The 25,861-nt window shown below is 40.0% G+C and overlaps 1 protein-coding gene and 2 pseudogenes across 2 annotated transcripts; 2 read left to right on the top strand and 1 right to left on the bottom strand.

Annotated features, from left to right (window-relative positions):
* Positions 1 to 590: 590 nt before the first annotated feature.
* Positions 591 to 3,938, top strand: LOC116223616 (annotated as a pseudogene).
* A 3,576-nt stretch (positions 3,939 to 7,514) lies between these two features.
* erg28 (ergosterol biosynthesis 28 homolog) lies at positions 7,515 to 22,704 on the bottom strand. Of its 2 annotated transcripts, none has more exons than XM_031580649.2 (5): positions 22,466 to 22,704; positions 19,470 to 19,628; positions 13,784 to 13,874; positions 13,563 to 13,681; positions 7,515 to 8,155 (listed from the first exon to the last, which is right to left on the bottom strand). In XM_031580649.2, the coding sequence occupies exons 2-5, from the start codon at positions 19,600 to 19,602 to the stop codon at positions 8,070 to 8,072; spliced, it is 429 nt and encodes a 142-aa protein (XP_031436509.1). In that variant the 5' UTR covers positions 19,603 to 19,628; positions 22,466 to 22,704; the 3' UTR covers positions 7,515 to 8,069. The 2 variants fall into 2 exon arrangements, with proteins under 2 accessions (XP_031436509.1, XP_012669732.1); XM_012814278.3 differs by having other exon boundaries at positions 22,461 to 22,700.
* LOC116223544 lies at positions 17,698 to 18,628 on the top strand (annotated as a pseudogene).
* Positions 22,705 to 25,861: the final 3,157 nt, after the last annotated feature.

Raw genomic sequence — 25,861 nt, 5'->3', positions numbered from 1 at the left:
GGTAGGTCACTAACCTATCTGCAGCTATTTTTGCCAGTGTAATTATTTCGCTGAATATGGGTGTACATCTGTATTTTTGGCAATACGACTTTTCGGCTATTCAGACTATTTAGATTGACATAAATATGTGGGCCCAGGCTACGGGTCCCCAAGACCCTGGGGCCCAGGTGCGCCGCACCTGCTGCACCCCCTATAGTTACGCCCCTGGGGCAGACTCTGTACATCTAGTAGTTCTCAGGAAATGTCTGAGTTGCATTAGCCAACCTGTTCCATGAAATAGGGGATAGGCTGAGCATGCAGTGGAATATAAATTTGGGAAGTGAGGTGAGAATGACATTCACATTTCTGCGTTGGTGGTAAAAAATCACTTGATACCAGAAGCAAAATAAATTTTAACGGTAAGTTCTACTGACTTTCTTAAGTGTTAAAGAGCTTTTCAATGGGGAATTATCTATGATTGCTACAATTTAGCCTTGGTTATGTGTGGTGCTCACAACTTTTTTGGTGTATGGCCATTAGAATGACACGGTGAGATGAAATACAGTTTTGACTCCTATGACTCCTTTATCCCATTCCATATAGGTCAGACAATGGAGTCACTGGCAGCAGCAAACGCAAACTTCTCTCTTGAACTTTTCAAGAAAATCACGGAGATCACGGAGGCCAAGAACACCGGCAATGTGTTCTACTCACCACTCAGCATCTCTTCTGCGTTGGCCATGGTCTGTCTCGGAGCCAAGGGAAATACTGGAGCTTCTTGAGGTGAGTTCACAATGCACACAGTTCAGTGAAGCCATGGATAGCTTCACTCAGGGCAACTGCATTCAGTGCATGATGTACAGTGGCGGTTCTAGACCATTTTTACTAGGGGGGCCAAGGAGGGGCCAGTGTTTAACCAGAGGGGCACATCAAAATTGTAAGATTTTTTTTAACCAATAGTAGCTAGGTAGTCATATATAATAATATATAGTAATAATATAATAATAATAAAGCACCACACCTGGCAGACTACAGTGTTTGGGTGCGCCACTTTAATTTACCCGTGTATAGAACGTTGCGTCACAATAGTTCCGCTTTTGGCACTCGGATGTAAAATCATAATAAATTCATAATTTTGTATTTAGTCAGCACGGGGTGGCCACAGGGGTGGCCAGGGACATGTCTACGGGGGCACGGGCCACCCCAGGCCTCCGTGTAGAACCGCCACTGATGATGTAGATGATAAGTGAGCACAGAATATAGTAACAGAACACTTATTAATAATACTTTTACCTTTTTTGTAGGTTAATGTTACCTGGCCTATACGTATAGTCAATGACGATTACCCGTATACAGAAGCCACGTTTTAAAAAATATTTTATTAAACGGAGACAATTCGTTCGGATAGTGTGTTTTGCTTTTAACTGAGCAAAATGATGCTGGCAGACATGAATGCGTGAAGAAGCTTAAATGCTTCCTTTCCTTATCTTCTTTAGTATAGGGTACACTGGAGCATCGTTTATGAATGGAAAATAGATAGTATCGCCCCAATTCCTTGCGACAGCAACAAACAATCGATCAACAACCGATCAACGTGACCCAAGCCAATAACATCCACCTTCGCATAATTAGTAGCCTAGTATATGTGCAGTCGGATTCTCTTTGCACCGGGGTTATCTTTGCCAAAGTCCTTATGAATTGTACTTCACATCTTTCCTTGATCTCATGACGTTTTCAAGGAAAAGTGTAGGAAAAGACGATAGAAAGATCCATACGACCTTTAGTTTTATCGGCACAATATAACTGAACACTTATCAATAATCCTTTTTTCATTTTCTCTAAAGACCCTGAACCTTAACAAAGTTGAGGGTGATGTCCATGTTGGCTTCAACAAGCTCTTCGCTGAACTCAACAAAGACGGAGCCCCATATGCACTGAGTCTGGCCAATCGCCTCTATGGAGAGAAGACCTACAAGTTTGTTGAGGTAAGACCATCTGCTTCACACAGACAGCACAGTCACTGGCATGTTGCATGAAATGTAACATTGATCGACACTTTTCCATGCCAGTAAAGGAAGCAGGAATCTGGGTGTGTTAGTGCCAGAAAATGATGGCCTCTATAGTTCTGATCTGACTTTGATCAAGCCATCATTCCTTGTTTTTTTTCCTCCCATTCTTCAGAAATTCATTGATGACACTAAGACACTCTACCTTGCCGAGTTGGAGGCTGTTGACTTCATCTCAAATGCAGAGGCGGCCCGAGTAAAAATCAACAAATGGGTGGAGAAAAAGACACAAGGTAATCATCAATCAGTGCTGAAACCCAAACAGCATAACCTTACATACAAAACACCTCTTTTTGTACCTTTCTGTCACTGCCGTAAAAATGAAACAGCTGTTCTTATTAGTTTTCGTATTGATCCATCTATATTGTAGAGAAAATCAAGGACCTGTTGGCTGAAGGGGATGTGGATGATGAAACAAGACTTGTGCTGGTAAACGCCATCTACTTCAAAGGCAACTGGGAGAAGCAGTTCAACAGTGACCACACCACTGAAGTACAATTTAAGATCAACAAGGTAATGGTTGTCAAAAACAGTTGATAATGAACTCCCCTCCCATGTGCTTGTGTGTATTAAGTCATTGTGTCTGTTTGCAGAATGAAAGTAAGCCTGTGCAAATGATGCATCAGACGGCTACGTTCCCCTTGACCTACGTCCCCGATGCCGACTGCCAGATTCTGGAACTCCCCTATGTGGGCAAAGACATGAGCATGCTCGTTATGCTCCCAAACAACATGGTGGACAACACCACTGGACTGGAGAAGGTAAAACAGTGACGTGCACAGTAATGCTAGATGGGTTGGTGCAAAGTATCTAACATAGAACTGAATGAAAATTAGATGAAATATCTCTAACCTATTATCAGCCTAACCTAACCTATTAGAGGTTATAGTTTATGTACGTAAGTGTTTTTGTCAACTACAAAACTAATATTTGAATGTTCAAACTTGAAAAAGTAAGCATATAGTCCTTTTCGTCAGCTGTGCTAGCTATGTAACAGAGGGTCCAACCTGGATTATTAGAGATTCAGACATTCAGATACCCAGTCCTTGCTCTGATATATAACCTCTCTCTTTGCCACTCCCTAAGCTGGAGCAGATGCTCACGTATGACAAACTTGTGGAGTGGACCAGGCCTGACATGATGCACACCGTGGAGGTCAAGGTGGGTCTCCCCAGGTTCAAGCTGGAAGAGACCTATGATCTCAAGAAGATCCTGGTCAGCATGGGCATGGTGGATGCCTTTAGCCCCCAGTGTGACTTCTCCGGCATGTCCTGCGACGACTTGGTTCTGACCAAGGTCGCGCACAAGTCCTTTGTGGAAGTGAACGAGAAGGGCACTGTGGCAGGCGGCTCTAAAGGTGCCGTCATTGGGAATCGCTCTGCTCTGATACCAAAAATGTTCATGGCGGACCACCCCTTCCTCTTCTTCATCCGACACAACCCCACACAAAGCATCCTCTTCTATGGCCGCTACAGCTCCCCTTAAGCTGAGGCTAGAGTGGTAAAGAAGTCTACATAGAAAGATGTCTCAGGAATGTCTGAAGAGATCCTGTGTCCTAACTAGCTACCTGTAACCTAAAGTCTTACTATAAATTTGAATTTTTCTTCTCATTTGAAAATAGTCTTATACTGGGTGCTTTAAGAATGTTATTCTACCTAACTGTATGAACCTGGGAGAGGCAGTTGTAACACGAGCACTTCTTGCAGCCAAAGATATTTAAACAATCCATATGTGGTTATTGACTTGTTATACCATGTCACATGTCAAATAAATATACTGGAAATATAGTGCCATTGTCTCAGTATTTGTGCTTTAAGGGGAAAAACTAATGATGTTTTAACACATATTGCCTCATAAAGCCTCAGCACTAGAGACACTCGTTTAATAATGGTTCATTTGACCAGCAAATACGGTCCAGCAATATAACTCACACTCCAATAGAATCAGTCAGATGCAGCAAAAAGTATTGCAAGAGACTGCTTATTTAGACAAACAAATAATAAGCTGAGAATTGTCCCTGTAATTCACCAGTGCTGGTTAGGTCTAACAGTTTGCTTCTGAGGTATATATACTGTGTGTATATATATATATATATATATATACACACAGTGCCCTCCACAATTATTGGCACCTTTAGTGAATATGGGCTAAACAGGCTATGAAGAAATGTGTCTTTGCTGTTTATCCTCTTGGTCTTTCTCTCAAAATATTCAGAAAAATCTTACCTTTTCATTGAAGGAAAATTATTGAAGGAAAAGAAAAATGTTGACATTAAATAAACATTATTCTCCAAAACAGGTGTGCCACAATTATTGGCACCCCTTAATTTAATGTTTTGAGCAGCCTCCCTTTGCCAAGATAACAGCTTCTCCTATAATGCGTGATGAGGTTGGTGAACACATGGCAAGAGATCTGAGACCATTCCTACATACAGTATCTCTCCAGATCCTTCAGATTCTTAGGTCAACGCTTTTTTGTTTGACATTAAATACAACATTTTTCTCCAAAACATGGGTGCCACAATTATTGGCACCCCTAGAAAATATTATAATTAAAATGTAACTGAAGTATATTACCAGTCATGTTTTACATTTTTAAGTTCACCTGTTTGATTAGGAACTCATGGTAGTGGTCAACCATGACTTCCTGTTTCACTGGGGTATAAATATAAGGTGACACAGGCCAAATACCCTTTCATCAAGTCATTCATCAAGATGGGAAAGACAAAAGAACACAGTGTCAAAGTGCGGCAAAAGTTGTTGAGCTGCAGAAATCCTGAAAAGGATATAAGAAAATATCTTAACAGTTGAAAATACCCATTTCCACAATCAGGGCAATAGTTAACAAGTTCAAAGCGACAGGAGATGTAAGGAATCAGCCTGGAAGAGGACCTATCTGTAAATTGACCCCACGCAGGATGGTTTGACTGGCAAAAGAATCTCCAAGGGTCACAGCTGGAGAATTGCAGAGGTAAATTGAGTCCTGGGGTCAGAAAGTCTCCAGAACTACCATCAGACGCCACCTCCATCACCACAAGTTGTTTTGGAGGGTTGCTAGAAAAAAGCCTCTGCTGTCAATCAACAACAAACTAAAGCGCCTACAGTTTGTCAAATGTAAGTCAGACTTTCAATGGGACCGAGTTATATGGTCAGATGAAACCAAAATAAAGCTTTTTGGCAACAAACATCAAAGGTGGGTTTGGCGTAGACAGAAAGATAGCCATACAGAAAAGCACCTCATACCCACTGTGAAGTATGGTGGCGGAGCTTTGATGTTGTGGGGCTGTTTTTATTGCAAAGGCCCTCGACATCTTGTTAGGTTACATTGTATCATGGACTCCATAAAATACCAGCAGATATTAAATGAAAACCTAACAGCCCCCTCCAGTAAGCTTAAAATGGGCCGTGGTTGGACCTTCCAGCAGATCAATGACCTGAAGCACACCTCAAAATCACAGTCCCCCGACCTAAACCCCATAGAAAATCTGTGGGAAGAGCTGAAGCCGAGTATACAAGCGTTGACCTAAGAATCTGAAGGATCTGGAGAGATACTGTATGTAGGAATGGTCTCAGATCTCTTGCCATGTGTTCACCAACCTCATCACGCATTATAGGAGAAGCTGTTATCTTGGCAAAGGGAGGCTGCTCAAAACATTAAATTAAGGGCTGCCAATAATTGTGGCACACTTGTTTTGGAGAATAATGTTTATTTAATGTCAACATTTTTCTTTTCTTTCAATAATTTTACTTCAATGAAAAGGTAAGATTTTTTTGAATATTTTGAGTGAAAGACCAAGAGGATAAACAGCAAAGACATATTTTTTCATAGCCTGTTTTGGTCACATTCACTAAGGGTGCTGTCATGGTAAAAAGTGACCGGGTGCCAAAAAGAGCCCGGGTGATGTAATATTGGCTTTCGAACGACTCTTGAGTGACAGTTGCTATACCAACGTTAGCATTACGTCACCCGGGCTCTTTTTGGAAGTCAGACTACCTGAATAACGCGATTTACCCCAGAGCATCTCGCATTATACTTCGCTACCTGAGACCAGCTTGCCTGTATTTTACCTGCAATAAACCATGTGCTTGATGTTTGACTGTGTTAGGAAAGTTGTTGACTCACAAGTTTATTATAGTGTCAAAGTAAGTACATTTCAACCGGTTACATCGCCGCTAGCATCTCGTTAGCGATTAGCAATTCCTCCATTAGCTGGGGCACATTATTTTGCTTAGTGTATAGCTAGCAAGCTAGTATGAACTCTCCCAAGTTTTTCTAAATAGGCCTATATCAACAAATAATGGTAGATCTTAAATGATTTAAGATGTTAGCAAATGAACTGGCTGGCTTGCTAAAAAGGTAGATGAACAAGCACCGTATAGTATTTAGGATGTTAGCAAATTAACTTGCTGGCTTGCTTAAAAGGTAGATGAACAAGCACCATATATTATTTAAGATGTTATTAAATTAACTGGCTAGCTTGCTTAAAAGGTATATGAACAAGCACCGTAACGTATATTATTTAAGATGTGAGCAAATTAACTGGCTGGCCTGCTAAAAAGGTAGATGAACAAGCACCGTATATTATTTAAGATGTTAGCAAACTAACTGGCTGGCTTGCTAAAACGGTAGATAAACAAGCACCGTATATCAGTATATTTTCTCCTTTTTATAAAAACGAATTTCTACTCTAAACAATTTCAATTGAAATGCAAATGATGATGTAAACGGCTGAAATGGAACACTTTATTTACCGGGTAAAAATGTGTTTAGCCACAATATATAGCGATTCAAAAAGTAGTATTGACTGCAAATGTTGATGTACAGGATACCGGCAGGTGTAGCTAAAACGGAATACTTAATAGTTTTAGGGACAATATTAAGTGACTAACAAGTAGCTGATGGCTTTCGAACGACTCTTGAGACTGACCAAAAAGTGCCCGGGTTACGTAGTGTCCGGGTTACGTAATGCTAAGCGTTGGTATAGCAACTGTCACTCAAGAGTCGTTCGAAAGCCAATATTACATCACCCGGGCTCTTTTTGGCACCCGGTCACTTTTTGCCATGACAGCGCCAATAATTGTGGAGGGCACTGTAAAGTAGTTAAAGTGCGATCACTAGTTAAAGTAGTTAAAGTGCGATCACTAGTTAAATTGATTGCGATCACTAGTTAAACTTCGTGGGTAAATCTCAACCACATACAGAACTTGATAGTGATCTGCAAGGAAAAGTGGGTGAAAATTCCTAAATAAGTCTTTCCTGTTCAGAGGGATAGCTTTGAGAACATCATTTGAGTTAAAAAAAATACTTCTAAATTAAATATTGAAATGCAGGAGATGGTTAATAAGTAAATAAACAATATATTGCAAAAACTGGTGAGATGTTGAGCCTCTCAATGTGCATGTGCCGCCATCTTGGTCTACTGATGAGTAAAGGGGGGAGATCTCTTATCAAAATAGATGCACACAGTTGTCCAATCAATATATCTTTTATTTAAAAACAATTAGGAAAGTGCACTGGAGAACCAAAGCAATGTTTCAGGGGAGGGGGTAAAAGGTAATGATATCACAAATCATCATCATGAGGCTTTTTGCACCTCATCAGCAGCTAGAATAAGACTATTACAGGACCACTACCTTCTTAACAGGAAATAAAGGACAGCTTGATTTATTTAGGACAGGAATGAATCCCAGGAATCTGCACAGTAGACAACATATTGTAGGACACAAGGAGAAAATGTTTTAATTATAATCTCATCAGATACTTTTACTTCAGTCTTTTATCTAGTCTGCAGAGTACAAAACCAATTTGTTTACAGCAGACAACATCGATTGGAAGGTTTAACCATCAGAATAAGAACCAAATCCTGGGATTTGTGCAAGGATCATTTCTATCATTTCTAAGGCAAAAATAACTACCATCTTGTTATTGTTTTTGCGACCGCAAAGCCAAAGACCAACACTGCTTGGCCAGTCCATCAAACTTTTGTGGTTTTAATTCAGCGTTACAGCTGGAGCAGCTGTGATCTCATTTCCTCTTCTTCTGGCCAGCTGTGGTCTCCTGGGACTCGGTGATGCACTGAAAGCCTACCAACATGCCCACGATGGAAATGCCTGAAAGTGCACAGAATGGGTGGGACAATTTATGTTGTGACAATTTATGATTCATTCCATGCTAAATCAATGGACTGGGGAAATCTTCCCACCTGACCTGTTTTTCTCTCTTATGTACCCGAGCATCTGAAAGGCGTGCCTGCAAAATTATAGTGCTGTTTCCCAAAAACTTCTACAGAATCTATCATATGGCCACATGGGCCAGTTGGTATGACCTTGTAAATTAAATAACATAGGAGCAAGGCTGATGTCTTGGCCTAGCTACCTTTTCCCATTTCCCAAATGTTTTAGAATATCGGTAACTTCACCAAAATATCCATAGGCAATAATATAATTCAATTCAATTTATATAGCGCCATAACAATACAATTGTCTCTAGGCACTTTACAGAGCCCAGAGCCTGAACCCCCTTAGTGCAAGCACATTGGCAACACGGGCAAGAAAAAAACTCCCTGTTAGCCAGGAAGGAACCTTAAGCAGAACCACGGCACATAAGGGGGGACCCATCTGCTTGAGGTCGGCTGGGTGGAGATAGGAAGGGGGGATGGGGGAGGGTTGTGTGGCAGAAGGGGATGGGAAACAACAGGTGTTGTACATATCCTGCATTTGGTAGGTGTACATAATATATATACAGACATCCGGTGGTAAATACATGATACAAACAAGACCAGTTTAGTGGGTATACACTGTGCTCAAAGGTTTAATAATAATTTCCAATACAACGTCTGAGTCTATTTTCTATCTAGGTCTAGTCATACATAATACAGCACTGAGCAGGCTATTATGTATTCTGTTTTTTAAACCATGTTAAGCTAAACCGTATTAGAAGTTTTCAACAATTATTCACAAATCACAAAATTAGTTTATCAATTAGTCTACATGAAAAATGGTAACTTTACAGGTAAAACTTCTGCAAAAATTACAGGTTGTACAATGCAGCATATATACCACTCTTCAAAACTTTGGAATCACTGAGGATTGTCTTGAAAGAATCATTGTTAATGTTGCAAAAGGAATAAAGTAGAATAGACACAAGCGGCATCATCAGAGTCTAGACAGCATGCGCAATACATGGCAAATGCCAAAATTCTGAATGACATGCAGGTCATTCTCAGCAGGGGATAGATAGCAGCTGGAAATGTGGCCAAGTAAAATCACACTCATTTTGAACTTTGTAGTGCTAAACCTACATTAAATCAGGTATTTTGTAGTGCTAAACCTACATTAAATCAGGTACCTTGTAGTGCTAAACCTACAAAGTACCTGCTATAATGCCAGGTTTAGCACTACAAAATACCTGATATAATGCCTGCTACCAACATGATTCGGTGGAATACATTTTCATGAAATGTGCACTTGAATATCACTAGATATTGACCACAGAGTTGATTTAGGCAGTGTCCTTAAAACATTCATCAGCTTGTGTAAGATATTGGTAGGTTTTAAATACCAGGCCACATCAATTGATCTCTACCCTTAGCCACACCAGGGGTCTGGAGCCAGGTCTATTAGACTTGATTCTTTTCTTTTGTCTCTTTTGACAAGATGGTTGGGGCCGGGCCTATTAACATTTAGATGACCATGTTTGTGTAGAGCATTACATATCTGCCTTGATAAACCAGTATCACAAAATGAGCATTGGTATTCGGTCAGCAAGACCCTCCCTGCCTGGCATTCACACCTTTCATATCTAGATAGAGCCCATCCTGCCTCCCCCTTAAAGTCGAATTATACTTCTGCGTCGGTGTCCGTCCTCTTTACGGATTGGCGAGGAAACGGATTTGGACGTACACTAGCATGACATGTGTTTTACAGTGAGTGCAACAGGTGTAGTCACATGGGTCTTGGAGACACGCTGCATTACAATGAAGAGTGTCAAACGCTATACAATATATTCACTTGAAAAGGCATGGTAGGTATTATTTGTGGGGAAAATAGTAGCAATCTATAACAAAATAATATGCTTATCTTACATACACTATAGAAACTATTAAAAAACGATTCAATGAAATGAATACTATCTTATTTTCTTTGGTATTTTTGTCATATTCAGATTTGCAATGATGATTGCTGGGTAATATCTATGCTGTTGTCCAATGTCAAGTCTCTATTTGATCATGTGAGGAGACCATATGATATAGATCAGTGTTTCTCAAACTTTTTCAGACCAAAGATCACTTAGCCAATAAAAAAAAAACTCGCGGACCATCTAACTAAATAGTATATCCCCGGAACAACAGGCCTCCTACCCAGACCTGGCGCCAGACAATTGTTAGCGGCACATGATTTTCGTGGGTGGGCTCTCCTTTTTTACATACCCACCAGTAGGCTAGTTATAGATATGACAATGCGCTAGGCAAAGCATCTGGAACCCTGCCCCATGCGTGACTTGGTTATGTTACAAACTATAGTTTGCTCACAGCCTCATACTCCCATCACACACTCAGGCATGCCAATGCAACACAACACAATCAATAAACATAAGGATGAGCATACCGACCACGCGACCAACAGTAGGCTAGCCTTTCGTACACTTGACATGGAATGACTCCAAATCAAACTTCAAATCAAAAATCATTACCAGGAGGTAACACAATGAGCTTTACAGAAGGAGATGGGGGCAGGGTTACAATGTTTACCCCAAGTTGCGATATGTACCCGCTACTGTATTTCGTCATTACAGTGCTGTAAGAAAAATATTGTGTGTGTGTGTGTGTGTGTGTGTATGTTATCTAGTTGTTTTCTGTCAGATTTACTCAAATTTGTATTACTCATTGTTGGTTTGAAAGCTTGTATGCTCCTATAGTTCAACACAAACCTCCCCCAAGTGAACACAACTTATTTGTGATGGATGGAGGGAAGAGCCAGTACGCACAGATTCTGTGGTCACTAAGGGGGAGGAGGCAGCTCACTGAGGACGAGCTTTGGTTTATCAGAGAGCGTGACGTTGAGGACCACGAATGCATGGACATCGAAGTAGAGGACTCTTGGATTCTTGGATAGGCAGCAGCTGGGCAAGGAAGAGGAGGAAGAAGAGGATAGTGACCTCCCATCATCCTCTGCTGGGTAAGCCAATGACTGGTTGTTACAAGAGTATTGCTTGTTACAATAATAACAGTAATAATAGTAGTCATAGTGAGTTTGCATTAGGGCTGAACGATTAATTGCATTTCACGATTAAATCGCGATATGGTCAAAATGTAAAATGTGGGAAAGAATATTTTACACTAAATGTATCTAATATTGTTTTGGTCATATTTGAAATCATTCATTACGTTTTGTTGGGGGGAAAAAAAGAGGATAAAATAAAAAAATCGCAATCGCAATATTGGGGATTTTTTCTGGGACAAAATAATAGTGGTGGAAAACCCTTTTCTTCCTCTTTGTTGACTTTGCCGTTGTCAATAGTTCTCCGTTATTTCAGACTTTAGTAACCTTCCAATACAGCAGCAGGACATGCATTTAGATCGGCTAAGATGTCAGATCCATTTTAGAGAAACTCCACCTCACCAGCCAGCCGTCACAGTCTTCATCAGCTATAATAGCTTATCCATCGTTGTCATTTCATGTGACTCATGTTACTGTACCAGAGGGCTCATAAAAAAGCTGTTGGCTGTTGGTTTTGTTAAGCTGGTGGTGAGCAGAATTGTTTTAAGGCGTATCATTTGTCTGAAGGTGACGAGTTTCAAGATCAGGCCTCTCTGTGTATACTGTCCATCACCCTCAACCCACTCTCTGTGTGTGTGTGTGTGTGTATGTTTCTATCTGTCTCTATGGTTCAACCCACTCTGTGTGTGTGTGTGTGTGTGTGTGTGTATATATGTTTCTATCTCTCTATGGTTCATCCCACTCTGTGTGTGTGTGTGTGTATGTGTGTGTGTGTGTGTGTGTATATGTTTCTATGGTTCATCCCACTCTGTGTGTGTGTGTGTGTATGTTTCTATCTCTCTATGGTTCATCCCACTCTGTGTCTGTGTATGTTTCTTTGTAGTTACTCTTTTCTCCACAGGCAAGTTTTATTGTTCTATGTTTATTTGGAGAGGGTATATATTTGTAATTTATTAAAGGTTGTTGTAGTAGTTGGTAGTTGTAGTGTTGTATAATATATGAAATTGCTTGTATATTTTGTATTTGTTTTATGTATATTGTTTTAATATTTTTGAATGACCTTAAAGTGATTTAATGAAATTGTGTTCATGGTTTTCCATGTTAAGCTATTTTGTTGAACTTTATTAGAAAGTAAAACATTTTTATGATGAATAATATTGGTTATTTAATGATACAGCAATCAGTGAATTGATCATAACTTTTGAACTAAAGCTTTTTTTTTTTTTTTATTTTTTTTTTTAAATTGGTGGGAAAAAAGGATTTGGTTTTTTTGAGGTGGGTGACTTGAGAATATTATTCAGAAATGATGCGTGTTGCACTTCAATTTCTTTATTGTATTTTACACCATTTAAAAGGGCCATTTCTCCTGATTACATTGGTGGGTATATTTTAATCTCTGCTATGTACCATAACCACACAACAAGGCTTTCAACAACAAGGTGATCAAGTCTGATAAATGAAATGTTCCGCTAAGGTTGTAATAGTTTAAAAATACCCACAAGCAGCAATTAACAGGGTCAGGTCCGTGGGCAATAACGTTGTCTGGGAAATAAGGATTGTGTTACAAGATTGCGTCATCATGTGACAGAGGAAAAGGCTGTACAAAAAGCTATATAACGCACTAAAGGAAAGGTGAAAACTGGAAAAGCATAATAGGTCCCCTTTAAAGAACAAAGGAAAACATGTGTAGCGACATTTTATGGCTGATTTGTTTGAAATGAGGTAAATAGCTTCTTTATGCCATATGAGTGAGCCAAAAAAACTGAATTACTCTTGGCCATTCACACGGGCATGTTGGCACCCCTTTTGTTGAATGAGCCAAATGGGACATTAGGAGAAGTGAACAAATGTAACCAAGTCTAAACATACCCTAATCTCAAATTAGATTAAGGGGTTCTTGAGATTCAAACGTCTGTTGCAGCGCCCTGTATAGACAAAATTCACAAAATTTGGCGTGTCCATAGAATGTCATAGTGATGCAGGGTGTCACATTTCATGAAGTTTAACCCTTTACAACACAGGATATTGGCTAATGAAATGCTACATTCCACAAATGAATCGTAACCTCCTAGAGTCCATTGTGTCATTAAAAAAAAAAATCATAATTTTGGAGAAAATGGTTTTAGCGATTGCCCAAAAAAGACTTTGACCCTACCCCACTTCAAGGGATGCTAGCACCAAGGGAAACAGATGCAATGGAGTAACAAGAATCCATCACAAATAAGTTGTGTCTCCTTCAACCTGTAACAATTTAATCCTCCATCCAAAACTCTAAATGATATATCAGTGTTGTACTTACTTGCCACAATAAGAGGTGCCATCACACCAATAGTCAGGGGAGCTGTTTTGTAGATGAAAGCTTCAGAGAGGAAGTGCCCTAGAGCCAGCACAAATGTCCACAGTGTGATGTGATACAGTCTGAGGAAGAGGAAGAGGCAAAGAGGGATATTCATTAGTGGGGTTACAGTATTCCACACATAACTTGTATTACTTCGGCCACATTAGTGAAGAGAATCTTACGTTCTGTTTTGGATGTCTATGGCACAGAAAAGACGGATTATAGATGATAACAAGGTCCATATTCCAAATGTTCTAGCTTGAAGGCCATTCACTGAAAGCACAGAAGAAACACAAAGTATAGTTCCTTAAATGTTTTTAAACCTAGGGATCTTTCCCATTTAATAGGGGGGGGGGGGGGGCGGGGGTCAGGAACATGGCAGAAGAAATCATACATGCATTTGTTAAATGTACACAATACATACAAACATAACATGGTAAATAAATGATACATACAAGATAGAAGATAGACAGCATTCAAGTATGCGGTGGGGGTGAGTATGTGCAGACCGATGGTTTCTACAAGTACAAGATAGAGTTTGGCTGCCAATACGTGAATATGTACTTAACACTTGGAAGACCTGTTAGACTCTTTGAGGTAGTCTGACATGCCTTGATGTTTTTGTATATTTCACCTAACTAAATTGATGCAAAAGTGGCATATATGATTATATTCTAGAAGACCTCAGCAATAATAACAGTAAAAGGAATGTAGTAAAATATTTTTTTATTTAAATGAAATGTAAACCTTACAAAAACCTACGTTCAGAGGTGCTCAGACTAACTTAAACACAAAGTAAAGATTTCGGGCCAAAATGTTTAACTCTGAACTTTGTAAACATATAGTGGGTAAAATAAGTATTGCACATGTCACCATTTTTCTCAGTAAATATATTTCCAAAGGTGCTATTGACATGAACTTTTCACCAATACTCCAATTCACTCATCACAAATATCCTCAGCGGGGTCAAGGCGAAGCTCAAAGTGGATAGGTTTGTCCTCACCGTTTTCAGTACTTTCATCCGAGGAGTGGTTGACCTCCTCGCTCTCCAGAGCAAGCTATGAATGTACAGTGCCCTCCACAATTATTGGCACCCCTAGTGAATATGAGCAAAACAGACTATACAAAAATATGTCTTTGCTGTTTATCCTCTTGGTCTTTCACTCAAAATATTTGCAAAAATCTTACCTTTTCATTGAAGTAAAACTATTGGGGGAAAAAAAAAAAAAAAAAAAAAAACTGTTGACATTAAATAAATATTTTTCCCCAAAACATGTGTGCCACAATTATTGGCACCCCTTAATGTAATGTTTTGTGCAGCCTTCCTTTGCTAAGATAACAGCTCTGAGTCTTCTCCTATAATTTGTGATGAGGTTGGTGAACACAATGGCACGGGATCTGAGACCATTCCTACATGCAGTATCTCTCCAGATCCTTCAGATTCTGAGGTCAACGTTTGTAGACTCGGCTTCAGCTCATCCCACAGATTTTCTATGGGGTTTAGGTCGGGGGACTGTGATGGCCATGGCAAAACCTTTATTCTGCGGTCGGTGAACCATTTTTGTGTTGATTTTGAGGTGTGCTTCGTATCATTGACCTGCTGGAAGGTCCAACCACAGCCCATTTTAAGCTTACTGGAGGGGGCTGTTAGGTTTTCATTTAATATCTGCTGGTATTTTATGGAGTCCATGATACCATGTATCCTAACAAGATGTCCAGGGCCTTTGGAAGAAAAACAGCCCCACAACATCAAAGATCCGCCACCATACTCCACATTGGGTATGGGGGTCTTTTCTGTATGGCTATCTTTCTGTCTACGCCAAACCCACCTTTGATGTTTGTTGCCAAAAAGCTTTATTTTGGTCTCCTCTGACCATATAACTCGGCCCCATTGAAAGTCTGACTTACAAAACAACTTGTGGTGATGTAGGTGGCGTCTGATGGTAGTTTTGAAGACTTTCTGAACTTTCTGGAGATTCTTTTTCCAGTCGAACCATCCTCCTCACGGTGCGTGGGGTCAATGTATACACACGTCCTCTTCCAGGCTGATTCTTAACATCTCCTGTCGCTTTAAACTTCTTAATTATTTCCATGATAGTGGAAATGGGTATTTTCAACTCTTTAAAGATTTTCTTGAGTCCATTTCTTGATTTGTGCAGCTCCACAACTTTCCGTCGCACATTGTCACTGTGTTCTTGGGACTTTCCCATAGTGATGAATGACCAGTAGGGCTGAACGATTTGGGAAAATAATCTAATTGCGATTTTTTACCAAAATATTGCGATTGCGATTTTCGATTTTTTTTTATCCTCTTTTTTTCCCAACAAAACATAATGAATGATTTAAATATGACCAACACAATATTAGATACATTTAGTGTAAAATATTCTTTCCCACATTTTACATTTTTATTTAACTGCTCATTACAGAAACAAGAACAACAAATCGGTGGCTTTGCCACTGTGCATTTAAGTAATTTAAAAAAGTAATTTTAAGTATAAACACTAGGCATGCACTTTTTAAACACTGTGTGCAAAATGTACCATCTTAAAAAAAAAAAAAAAATTATAATTTTTTTTTTTACCACGTTTTTTAATCGCGAACGTTGCGGTTAAAAAATCGCGTTCTATCATATCGCGATTAAATCGCAAATGCAATTAATCGTTCAGCCCTAATGACCAGTGTTTCCCCTACCAATATATTAGGGGGGCGCCCCGCCCCCCCAACGGCACCCCCCCGCCCCCCCTGAAAGGTCAAGTTAATTTTGTTAAATTTTATTTTCTATAAAGCGCCAGATCACAACGGAAGTAATTTAAGGTTACCTTTCCTATAGAACAGGTCTATAGCTTGTTCTTTTATTAAACAAAATAAATAGCCTCATGTTATTTATCTTATTTACACGACGGCATGTAATTTCTGTCTCTACATGGTCGCGCGTTTACAATTCTCTGCTCTCTGTATCGCGCCTGGCAGAGTTCTGCCGCGATGCGCACAAACACACACAGACACGTGCGCGCGCACAGGTGAGCACGCTTCCACCAGCGGACAGAATTGGGCTTAAGAATCAGTGCACAGCTACAGACACTTTTAAGCTTTAAAAAAACAAATTGAATGCGGCAGAGATCTTTTCCTAGGTAGGTTCGACAATGAGGCCCAATGAGAATGGCTACAACAGACGTGGAAACAGAAAGTATGCCCATGTCCGCACCGAAAATTCAGAAATAGATCTGGCTTCCATTTTTTATCATTTTCCGCGAGTTGTGCGTGGCCCTTTTTACATAGAGTCTGGTAATAAATCTATGAAATGTAATGAAAATAATTTATTTAGCTGTGAATAATGAAGGAAGCAATAAATCCGATTATTTCCCAAACCCTCAAGAGCTGTTGCCATGGAGATTTAACGTTACTTTCTGTTTGAAGATAAGGTAGCAGCTAGTGTTGAAGAATGGATGACTTGAAATTGGACGACTTTAAATTAATATATGAAATTGAACATCAACACCTATACGGATGAAATAAATAAACAAGGATAGCAAAACAGACTGATAAGTATAGAATGAGAACGGCAGAAACACAGGCAGGACGTCAGATGACGAGACAGATCATAGTGACACAGGCTATTTTTTTTTTTCGTGAGATGAAGGCAGAGACATTCATAACATTTTATTCAGTCTTACTGGTCCTTTTGTAATGCCAACATGTGCACTTCGTCGTGGATAAGTAAAGCCTATTCAGAAAATCAGAAAACGAAGGTACAAAAAAGTAGTCTGAGGCCTCATGTAATTGGGTATACATCATCTTCTACAGACCCTGCTGACTAAAAGTTATTTAAGGAATTTTGATCCATCATATTTTGCCACTCCTTTTAACATGCATTGCAACTGCTGTCAAGCAGACTACTGCAGAGTTTGATTATATTCCTAGAGATGTCTGCGGATCTGCAGGTAGACACTTCTCCATTCACGCAGGGGTAGTTACAGACTTTGATAGGGTTCAAAAGCCCTGTGTTCACAAATAATTTGTAAAGCTGGAACTCAAATGTAGGCACGAGGCCCCGTCACCCAGATCAGAGCATTATTATGTCTGACATAGCATCATGGACATGCGGACAATGGAGGCGTTTTACTGGGAGGAAGACACCAGTCAGAGAACCTATACACTGTCAGAGGTATTACTATATGCTATTGTGCATCATCAGGCGTATGCCAAGTATTTGCATAATCATTCCAAGGATGAGGCCTTGGCTATGCCTGGCGAACATTTTTGTAGCTGTCCATCCCAGGCCTTGCATTTAGTGATGGCTGTGAGTTATGACAGGAGAAACTTATCGGGGCTTAAATTGCAGATGGCGCATCGACCCCTGAGTTTGCAATATATGAATCGCAACAAGAAAAAGGTCATTCCATTTGGCCTGCAAGCTGTTATGCTTTGATGTGCTCATCTTGTTACTGGAAAATAGAGCCACACCGTAGGTCAAATACCTCTACAGCATGATGCCTCTCCATGTCATTTTGGAATAGGTTTGGGACTCAGCGGTTAATGCGGGGGCAAAAAAGCTCTGCTTGGACAACTTCATGATGTTCATGCCCGATATGGGTTCAAAATGGAAACCTCTTTAGAGAGGGACTCAAAGCCCCGGTCCAAACTAAATGAAGAGGTCCAATTTAGACTTTGAACTGTAAAGACCCCTGCTCTGTTGTTTCTTATCGCAATGCAAAATATCCTCAAGTACTTACCTCCACAACAATGTCTTAAGGCCTCATTGAATAGACTGATGTTAAGTTACATCAATCCATTTACAATCATTAGTTACCAGAGATTGAAATGTTTTTAATGTAAAAAAGGTAAAAACAGTTTTGTCATTATTTTAGACATAATCTTATGATCTTCTTTGACACACAGACACAACCTCTCTTTCTTTTTTATCTCTCTACCCACACATGCACGCGCACACACAGCAAAAAAAAAAGAAGAGGTTTACCCAGAGAAAAGAAAAACTAAAACATAGGTGCCCATTTTTAGCAACTTGTGTTTGTCCCACAGCCACTGACTTTTAAAGAGGCTACTGATCAGAACGTAGTTGATACCTGAACACTTAGGCAAACATTCTCCGGTGATCAATCTATTTCAGCGGTTCTCAAACTGGGTAAAACCTTGCAAGTGGGGCATGTGGACATAGACATCTCACTCGCAAAATGCAAGGGACCTCACAAGTGCGGCAAAATATAAGGGGGATGGATTACAACAAATCACAGACACCTTTGTCTTCAGCTTAGCCAATGAAAGCTGAAAGTTATCATTTCAAACCTCAACAAACTGTAGCAGACATCCACAGGTAGGCCTACACAAGACAGTCCAGACATCTGAAACATAGGCTACCACTATTGATAGTTTCGTAATTTGATCAGTTTTCCATAGTACATCAGCCTTTTTAAAGGCTAATTCCAATCTGCTCACTTTGGTATAAAAACAAAACCATAGCCTTACAACGCTGCTTCAGCAGTTCACTTTAAACAGTCTTGTTAAAGGCTATTTTCATCTTCTCCTTTATGCCTTGAAATCTCCACTGCAGTAGCCTAGCCTACATCTTAAGAAGTTTAGAACGCCCCAAGATGATTGAGTCGAAAGCAAAATACTTAGATGCAACCACAGAGGCCTGGTTAAGAAACACAATTCTTGAGACTGGGACCAAAACTAATGAAACTGTAGCATAAAATTAGCAGATTGATATATGTTTTTACAGTTACTCACAAACCTGAGTTTTGATTTCAGTGCAAAAATCACTCTCAAAATGTTTTTTTTATGCTTAGATAAAAAAAAAGAAAAAAAGAATTCATAGCAGTCATGTCAGAAACAGTTAACACTTACCAAACTCCGGAGACCCAGTGTAAAGTTTCTCAGACAAGAAGCGGTGATCTCGAAAACTTTGAACTGTGTTGCCCATAGCAATCACGGACACCATCACCAACCAACTGCGCAGCACGTTCAGAAGCCGACCCATTTATTGGACCGTTAACGAGTACACACCTTCAGAACAGAAAGTAGGGCGATGCGTTAATCATGCGATGTTGGTCTATGTTAAAACCAATTTAAGAATGAAATAGGACTGAATAATAGTTTTAAGCCACCTCCTAAAAAACAGGCAAAAGACTGGATCTCCATGATCTCTGTTTATGCAGCTTGATGTAACAGTTTGTTAAATGCGCAAACATTGTCACCGAACAAAGCACTAAATCCTAGTGACTAAGGATTGGCGAAATGGTTCGTTTTATTATGCTATTTGTTTTCTGATTTCTTTACCAACACCTGAATTGTTTGCATAAAACAGATCTGAAATGCCTGTGTGCCCAATATGTAGCCTATTATTAAGGCTAAATAGTATTAAACTGTAAGGTAACCATCACCATTAAGCCATGAGAGAAAAATTATATTTGTTATTTAATTAGTCTTGGTAACCTATACCTGATAGGCTAGGCTAATCATGCTTGTTATCAAAACATCAAGCCTAACAGCTGACCAGCTCTCTCACAAACTCTAATGAATAATTGTAAAATCATCAAAATGCTTCTTCTCTTCCCAATGCAGCATATGGAAGTTGCTGCACAGGTAGGCTGTAGGCAATATATACACACTACACCAGTAGATGGGGTATTTCAGTCACCACTGAGAGGTTGGCCCCTATGAATCCCATTCATTATGACCCAGAGTTAGCCTATTTGGTCTCTCGTTCACCCACTGACCAACTCGTTCTTTGGCTCTGGGTGGCAGATTAGTGCTGTGTAGAGATCGATTTTTAAACTGGGAGACATTTACTGTATGTCCAAACAGATCTTGTATGTGCATCAATGCATTTCAAATTAAATCTGACTCAACACAATGCTCAGTGCTGGTAGTGCAGCAAAGGTTGTCCATTCTCTTATAGCAGGTCTTTTTTTTAATTCAGATTAAATATATTTATATCTTTTTAGCCTACCTCTTACTCTCTACCTCAAGTGCAATGTAGCTAGTGCTCTCTGTTTCATGAAAAGCCGTATGTCTGAATCATTTTGGTCTTGGGCATTTTGAACAGGTACTCGTGGAGGAAATCAGTTCTCGCCGCCTCCACTGGTTTCTTTGACGTCTCTGTGCAATAATAAGTATAGATGCCCTCGCTCAATTTAATCCATTCTCATTAGGGGTGTAACGTTTCACTGATACTGTAAATCAGAAACAGGATTTAATGTTAAAGATACGACTACACTGGTACGTAGACCCCTGGATCGATCTAAATGTACCATGAACCAATTGATGGCCCAATTCTAAAGGTACGAATCGGTTGACTGAAGCTTGGCTGCTAATCCGTCGTTTCAACAGATTGTTAAAACATTTGGGAGGTGCACATCAGGCCACTCAGGTTGCTCGTAGAGGGCTCTGCGTATCCAAAAAAAGAAATAGAAAAAAACGAATTTACAAAACTGGTGAAGCAAACCATGAGCAAAAGTTCAGGCGACAGGCACTAATACAAATTATTTGTGGTTGTTAAACACAACAATGCTACACATAATTTACACAAATTAGTATGTAGCCTTTTCACCAAGGACTGTAAAAAGGACTTCCCAGTCACTGATAATACGCAATTAACTGGTGGAAATGCAGTCCTTATGGTGTTAAAGCTCAATTAAATAATTGGCATTTGATGTTATTTGTTGTCTGTGTTTGTATTTTGTAATGTAAGCTTTACTCTGTACAAATAACTGAGTCTGTAAGACTATGGGTACACAGAACATATATTTAGCCTCTTCATTTATTTTACCCCTGCATGAATCATTTTGCAGAAACATGCACGTCAATAGCAGCAAATCTACCAACGTTGGGAAATAACGTTTCAAGCACCCTAAATAAACTGTTCGTCTCATCTACATGATGATTTAGGTTTTGTTTCCATGAGCAAAATTAAGGATCGCGGCAGCATTCACGCACTCCGCTTCAGTTGGTTTGAAACGCCCACCGATTCCTAGAGGTTACAACCATAGCATCAGAGCGCGCTGTAAACTAAACCTGGGACTGAATAAGCCTACAATGAACGAACGAGGTGGGTGTGGGGGTGAACGAGAGACTCAGATAGAGACTCGTGACTGAACGAGAGTGGCCAACGAGACTGGTGGAGTCCTATCTTGACAGTAAGAACATTATTGACTAAAGGGACTAGTTATTGTTTTAAGCTGTCCATTTCAGCGCGTCAGTCACACAGAAGGGTACAGTAGCTGCAAAGTTACCCAGCCACCTCAGATGCCTGCCAGACCAATATGACCAATTTCACTTATCTGAGCTAGAAGCCCTCCACATTGCTACTCCACAGTCGAATTAGGGAGCAATCGTAGTATAAGAAGTCTGCTGCAAACAAATAAAAAAGAATAAGCCAAGTGAACGAATGGAATGAGATGGAGGATGGGTACGAACTAATCGTTCTAGTTCATTCTCGTGCTAATTGGGCTCTACACCTCATTCTGTAAGAAGCCACTGGAAATAAACATGCAATCAACAATGCATTTACGTAGATCTTCACATAATCTGATGATGAATGTATTGATGATAATTTGATCATGACTTGTGCGTTGCCGTCGTATTAAGGCTAAAAAGCCCCAAAACACTGAAAAACTATGCACCTCAAGCAAGCGATTTTTCAGATTTATTCAAAGCGACGGGTGTTTTGAATTCAGTCGTTTTAGATTTGATAGAGAATACATGCACCAAAATCGTGGATGCGAAAATGGAGTAGTATAAATTGCAACAATAATGAGTAGCGAACATAAACATTTTACGGTTAACACAGAAAGCCGACTACGTTTCAAGTCAAGTCATGCAAACGAACAGACTCACCTTGCCTTTATATAACCGTAGTATAGCCAAGCTACTTGCTGAGTAGCCTACAACAAACAATATTGTCGCCGGTTAGTCATTTGGGTGGGTATAACTGTAGGCTACCTGGTAATAGCTAATATGATCGACAATTACTTTAACCAATTACAGTGTACATGGTGGTTGCATAGATCAGGCGATATCCCTGGATGGCCCATTTGAAAACACGTGGCTGTGGTACAACCTCTTGGCACTCCCCTATGAGGAAATGTGGCCAGCGAGCTGTCGCTATAAGAGGCAGGGTTAAACAATTAGACCAAAGTCTACATTGCGGCAACGTCGCCAATACGTGTTCATTTGGTCACCGCGAGATTAAGTTCTGACGACATTCTTGTGACGTCGGGTTTTCTAGGCTAACTTGATACGTGAACTGCAGGTGTGGAGTATAAAAGGCCTACCGTCAAATTAGACACATTCTACTTCCTGTAGCGTGAGTGAGCTGGTAAAAGTGGCGTGTGCCTTTTTTGTTGCAGACAAAATCGATGCATTCAAACTCCCTGTCTTATTGCATGGGAATTTCAATGAACAATGAAGGTGATTAAAACCTTCTTAAAATAATACTTAAATGCTTACAGTGTTGGGCACGTTAAAATGCTCATACAATATGCAAAACTGCAATAAGAAGTTGAATATGGCACATGTCGTAATAGAACACACATTTGGCATTCTGAAGTCCAGGTTCTGCCGCCTCAAATACAAGCAGATGGACAGCATTCAGAATATCAGCTCTGCAGTGTCTGCTTGTTGTCTTTTGTACAACCTTTGTTATGATCCAGGGGACCGGCACAACAGGGATGTAGAGAATGAGGCCTTGGGTGATGTGATGAAGTGTCCATCGTCTTTAGACAACATAGGCCTTAACATCCCGTTTCTAAATGAAACTACAAGAAAAATTAAAATCTTTTGACATGTAGGCCTAAATGTCATTATGCTCAATGACTGCATACACTAACACATCTTTACACAACAGCTGTAACCTGCACCACAACCACTGTGTGCTGTGTAAAAAAACATCTGACAAATTTTCTTCATTCCCATGTGTGATGGTAATTATGTAATTATGTGATGCTAATCTAATATGTAAAACATGTAATACCTGCATCATGCATGACTCCCACACTACTCTAGAGTGCCATGTGCTGCACACATCATTTCACATAGAAAACATTCCCATTCCCGACCATGCTTGCATCATGCAGGCTAAATTCTGTGTGCATGTGATAAACTATCTAGGTTTGCATGTATGATATAAGGTCATTTAAGTTTATATGATAATAAAAAAGAATGACTACAGCACTGCAAGCAACAGGTTTGTAACAGGTGGGTTTATCCATAACATTTGGGTCTTATTAATATACGGTCCTTAACATCAAAAGCAGCACTTGTAAATTAGTTGATAACAGACAACAATATCAAGATACTAACTGAAACCTGGCTAAAACTGGAAAACCCCCCATTCAGTCATTCGTGTGACGCTTTATAGACCACCTGGCCCCTTCACTTCATTTTTATCTGAGTTCTCTGACTTACTACCGGACCTGGTTATGAACTGGGATAAACTCCTCAAAGCGGGAGATTTTAATATCCACATTTACAACGGAAATTAGAGCCTTACAATCGCATTCCAATCACTAATAGACTATTGGGTTTTCCCATCTGTACGTGTTAGAGTGACCAACACAACCACGCTGGCTGACCTGCAAAGACTCCTGGTTGAGGAATGGAATGTCATCTTACAGCAACGTGTGACCAGGTTGGTGACAAGCATGAGGAGGAGGTGCCAGGCTGCTGTGGCTTCGTATGGATCTTCCACCTGCTACTGAGGCTCTTGACGACCAAACACAAATTTCCAAACGTTTTTTTCAAAGTTTATTTATTATTTTCTAGATTTATTGTCTTTTCTTATCTTGAGGATGTATGTGTTTAACACAACTGCTGGGGTGTTCAGGTGATGAAGTCAGCATATTCTGCATTGCAAACCTACATCTGTAGCTTACGTGTAAAAATCAAGAGGGCAAAAATAAATGTTATCATAAATGTGGCTTATCTACTTGGGAATATTAAAGTTTTATTGAAAGACACACTGACTTGTTAACTTCATTAGGGATAATATGCTTTATTAACATACTCCATTCGAAGGTAACATAACTATTACAAAGCAACCATGCCCAGTGTATAGTAGGGATGATTTGTCTTCAGAGTCAAAGTTGAAGTGGCCTGTCTTATCCTCTGTCCAACTGACTGCCCACTCGTATGGCCACTTTGCCTCAATTACTCTTTCCACACCATTCACAACTGACACACATATCCATCACAACTGACACACATATCCATCACAACTGACACACACATATCCATCACAAGACACATACACATATCCATCATAAGACACACACACATATCCATCACAAGGCACACACACATATCCATCACAAGACACACACACATATCCATCACAAGGCACACACACATATCCATCACAAGACACACACACATATCCATCACAAGACACACACACATATCCATCACAAGACACACACACATATCCATCACAAGACACACACACATATCCATCACAAGACACACACACATATCCATCACAAGACACACACACATATCCATCACAAGACACATACACATATGGCCTCTCATGGCAGCTTCTGAATCCTGACCTTTCCACCTTCAAGTGTCTGTCCACTCTACTAATCTGATCGGTCACAAGCACAAGCACATCCACTGTAACTGGACTTAGACCCAACATACCTGTACCTGTCCAAAGCATCGTTATCATGGTCTTTCCCCCGCTTGATGTTTGGACTAGAAACTTCAAGAGATCTTGACATGATGACACGGGGAGAATCAGCAAAGTGAAAGTTTCTATTTGATTTGATTTAAATAACGACAATAACAATTGAAATTGTCTCTAGGTGCTTTACAGAGCCCAGAGCCTGAACCCCTTAGGGCAAGCACTAAGAAGTCTGGTTTTCTGTCTTAGAAGACTTAAGACTCAGATTAAAGGGGGACTCGTCTGCTTGGGGCCGGCCAGGTAGAGAGACATAGATAGAAAGGAGGGTGGAGACTGAAAGGAAGGGAGGAGAGAAGGAGAAAATAGAATCAGAAGAGCAATGAAGAAGAAAGTTTATATTGTGGGTAAATAGGCTTGCACACAGTATGTATTATGAGCAGAGTAGAAATAGTGCATAATAGTTTGGTTTTTGCAGGTAGATCGGGTGGAAAGACTTTGACAGCATCCCATAGTCTAGAGTAGGAAGGGAAGATAAGAGACAAAGTGAGTGGACAGATCTAAGTTGACTTATATGTGTATATGTACCCATAGGTTATGGTGAAGAGGACGGGGATGA

The sequence above is a fragment of the Clupea harengus genome, chromosome 14 (assembly GCF_900700415.2).
Source record: "Clupea harengus chromosome 14, Ch_v2.0.2, whole genome shotgun sequence".
Classification (NCBI taxonomy): Eukaryota; Metazoa; Chordata; class Actinopteri; order Clupeiformes; family Clupeidae; genus Clupea; species Clupea harengus.
The sequence above is the reverse complement of the archived record's forward strand: the minus strand, read 5'-3'. Positions and strand labels throughout refer to the sequence as shown.

Bases quoted from the DNA above. Each gene is read 5' to 3' on its own strand.
- erg28 (XM_031580649.2), bottom strand. From the start codon at position 19,602: ATGGGTCGGCTTCTGAACGTGCTGCGCAGTTGGTTGGTGATGGTGTCC. The intron at 13,875-19,469 runs GTAAGTGTTAAC...CTGTGCTTTCAG, and splicing joins CACTGGGTCTCCGGAGTTTG to TGAATGGCCTTCAAGCTAGA. The intron at 13,682-13,783 runs GTAAGATTCTCT...CCTCTTCCTCAG, and splicing joins ATAGACATCCAAAACAGAAC to ACTGTATCACATCACACTGT.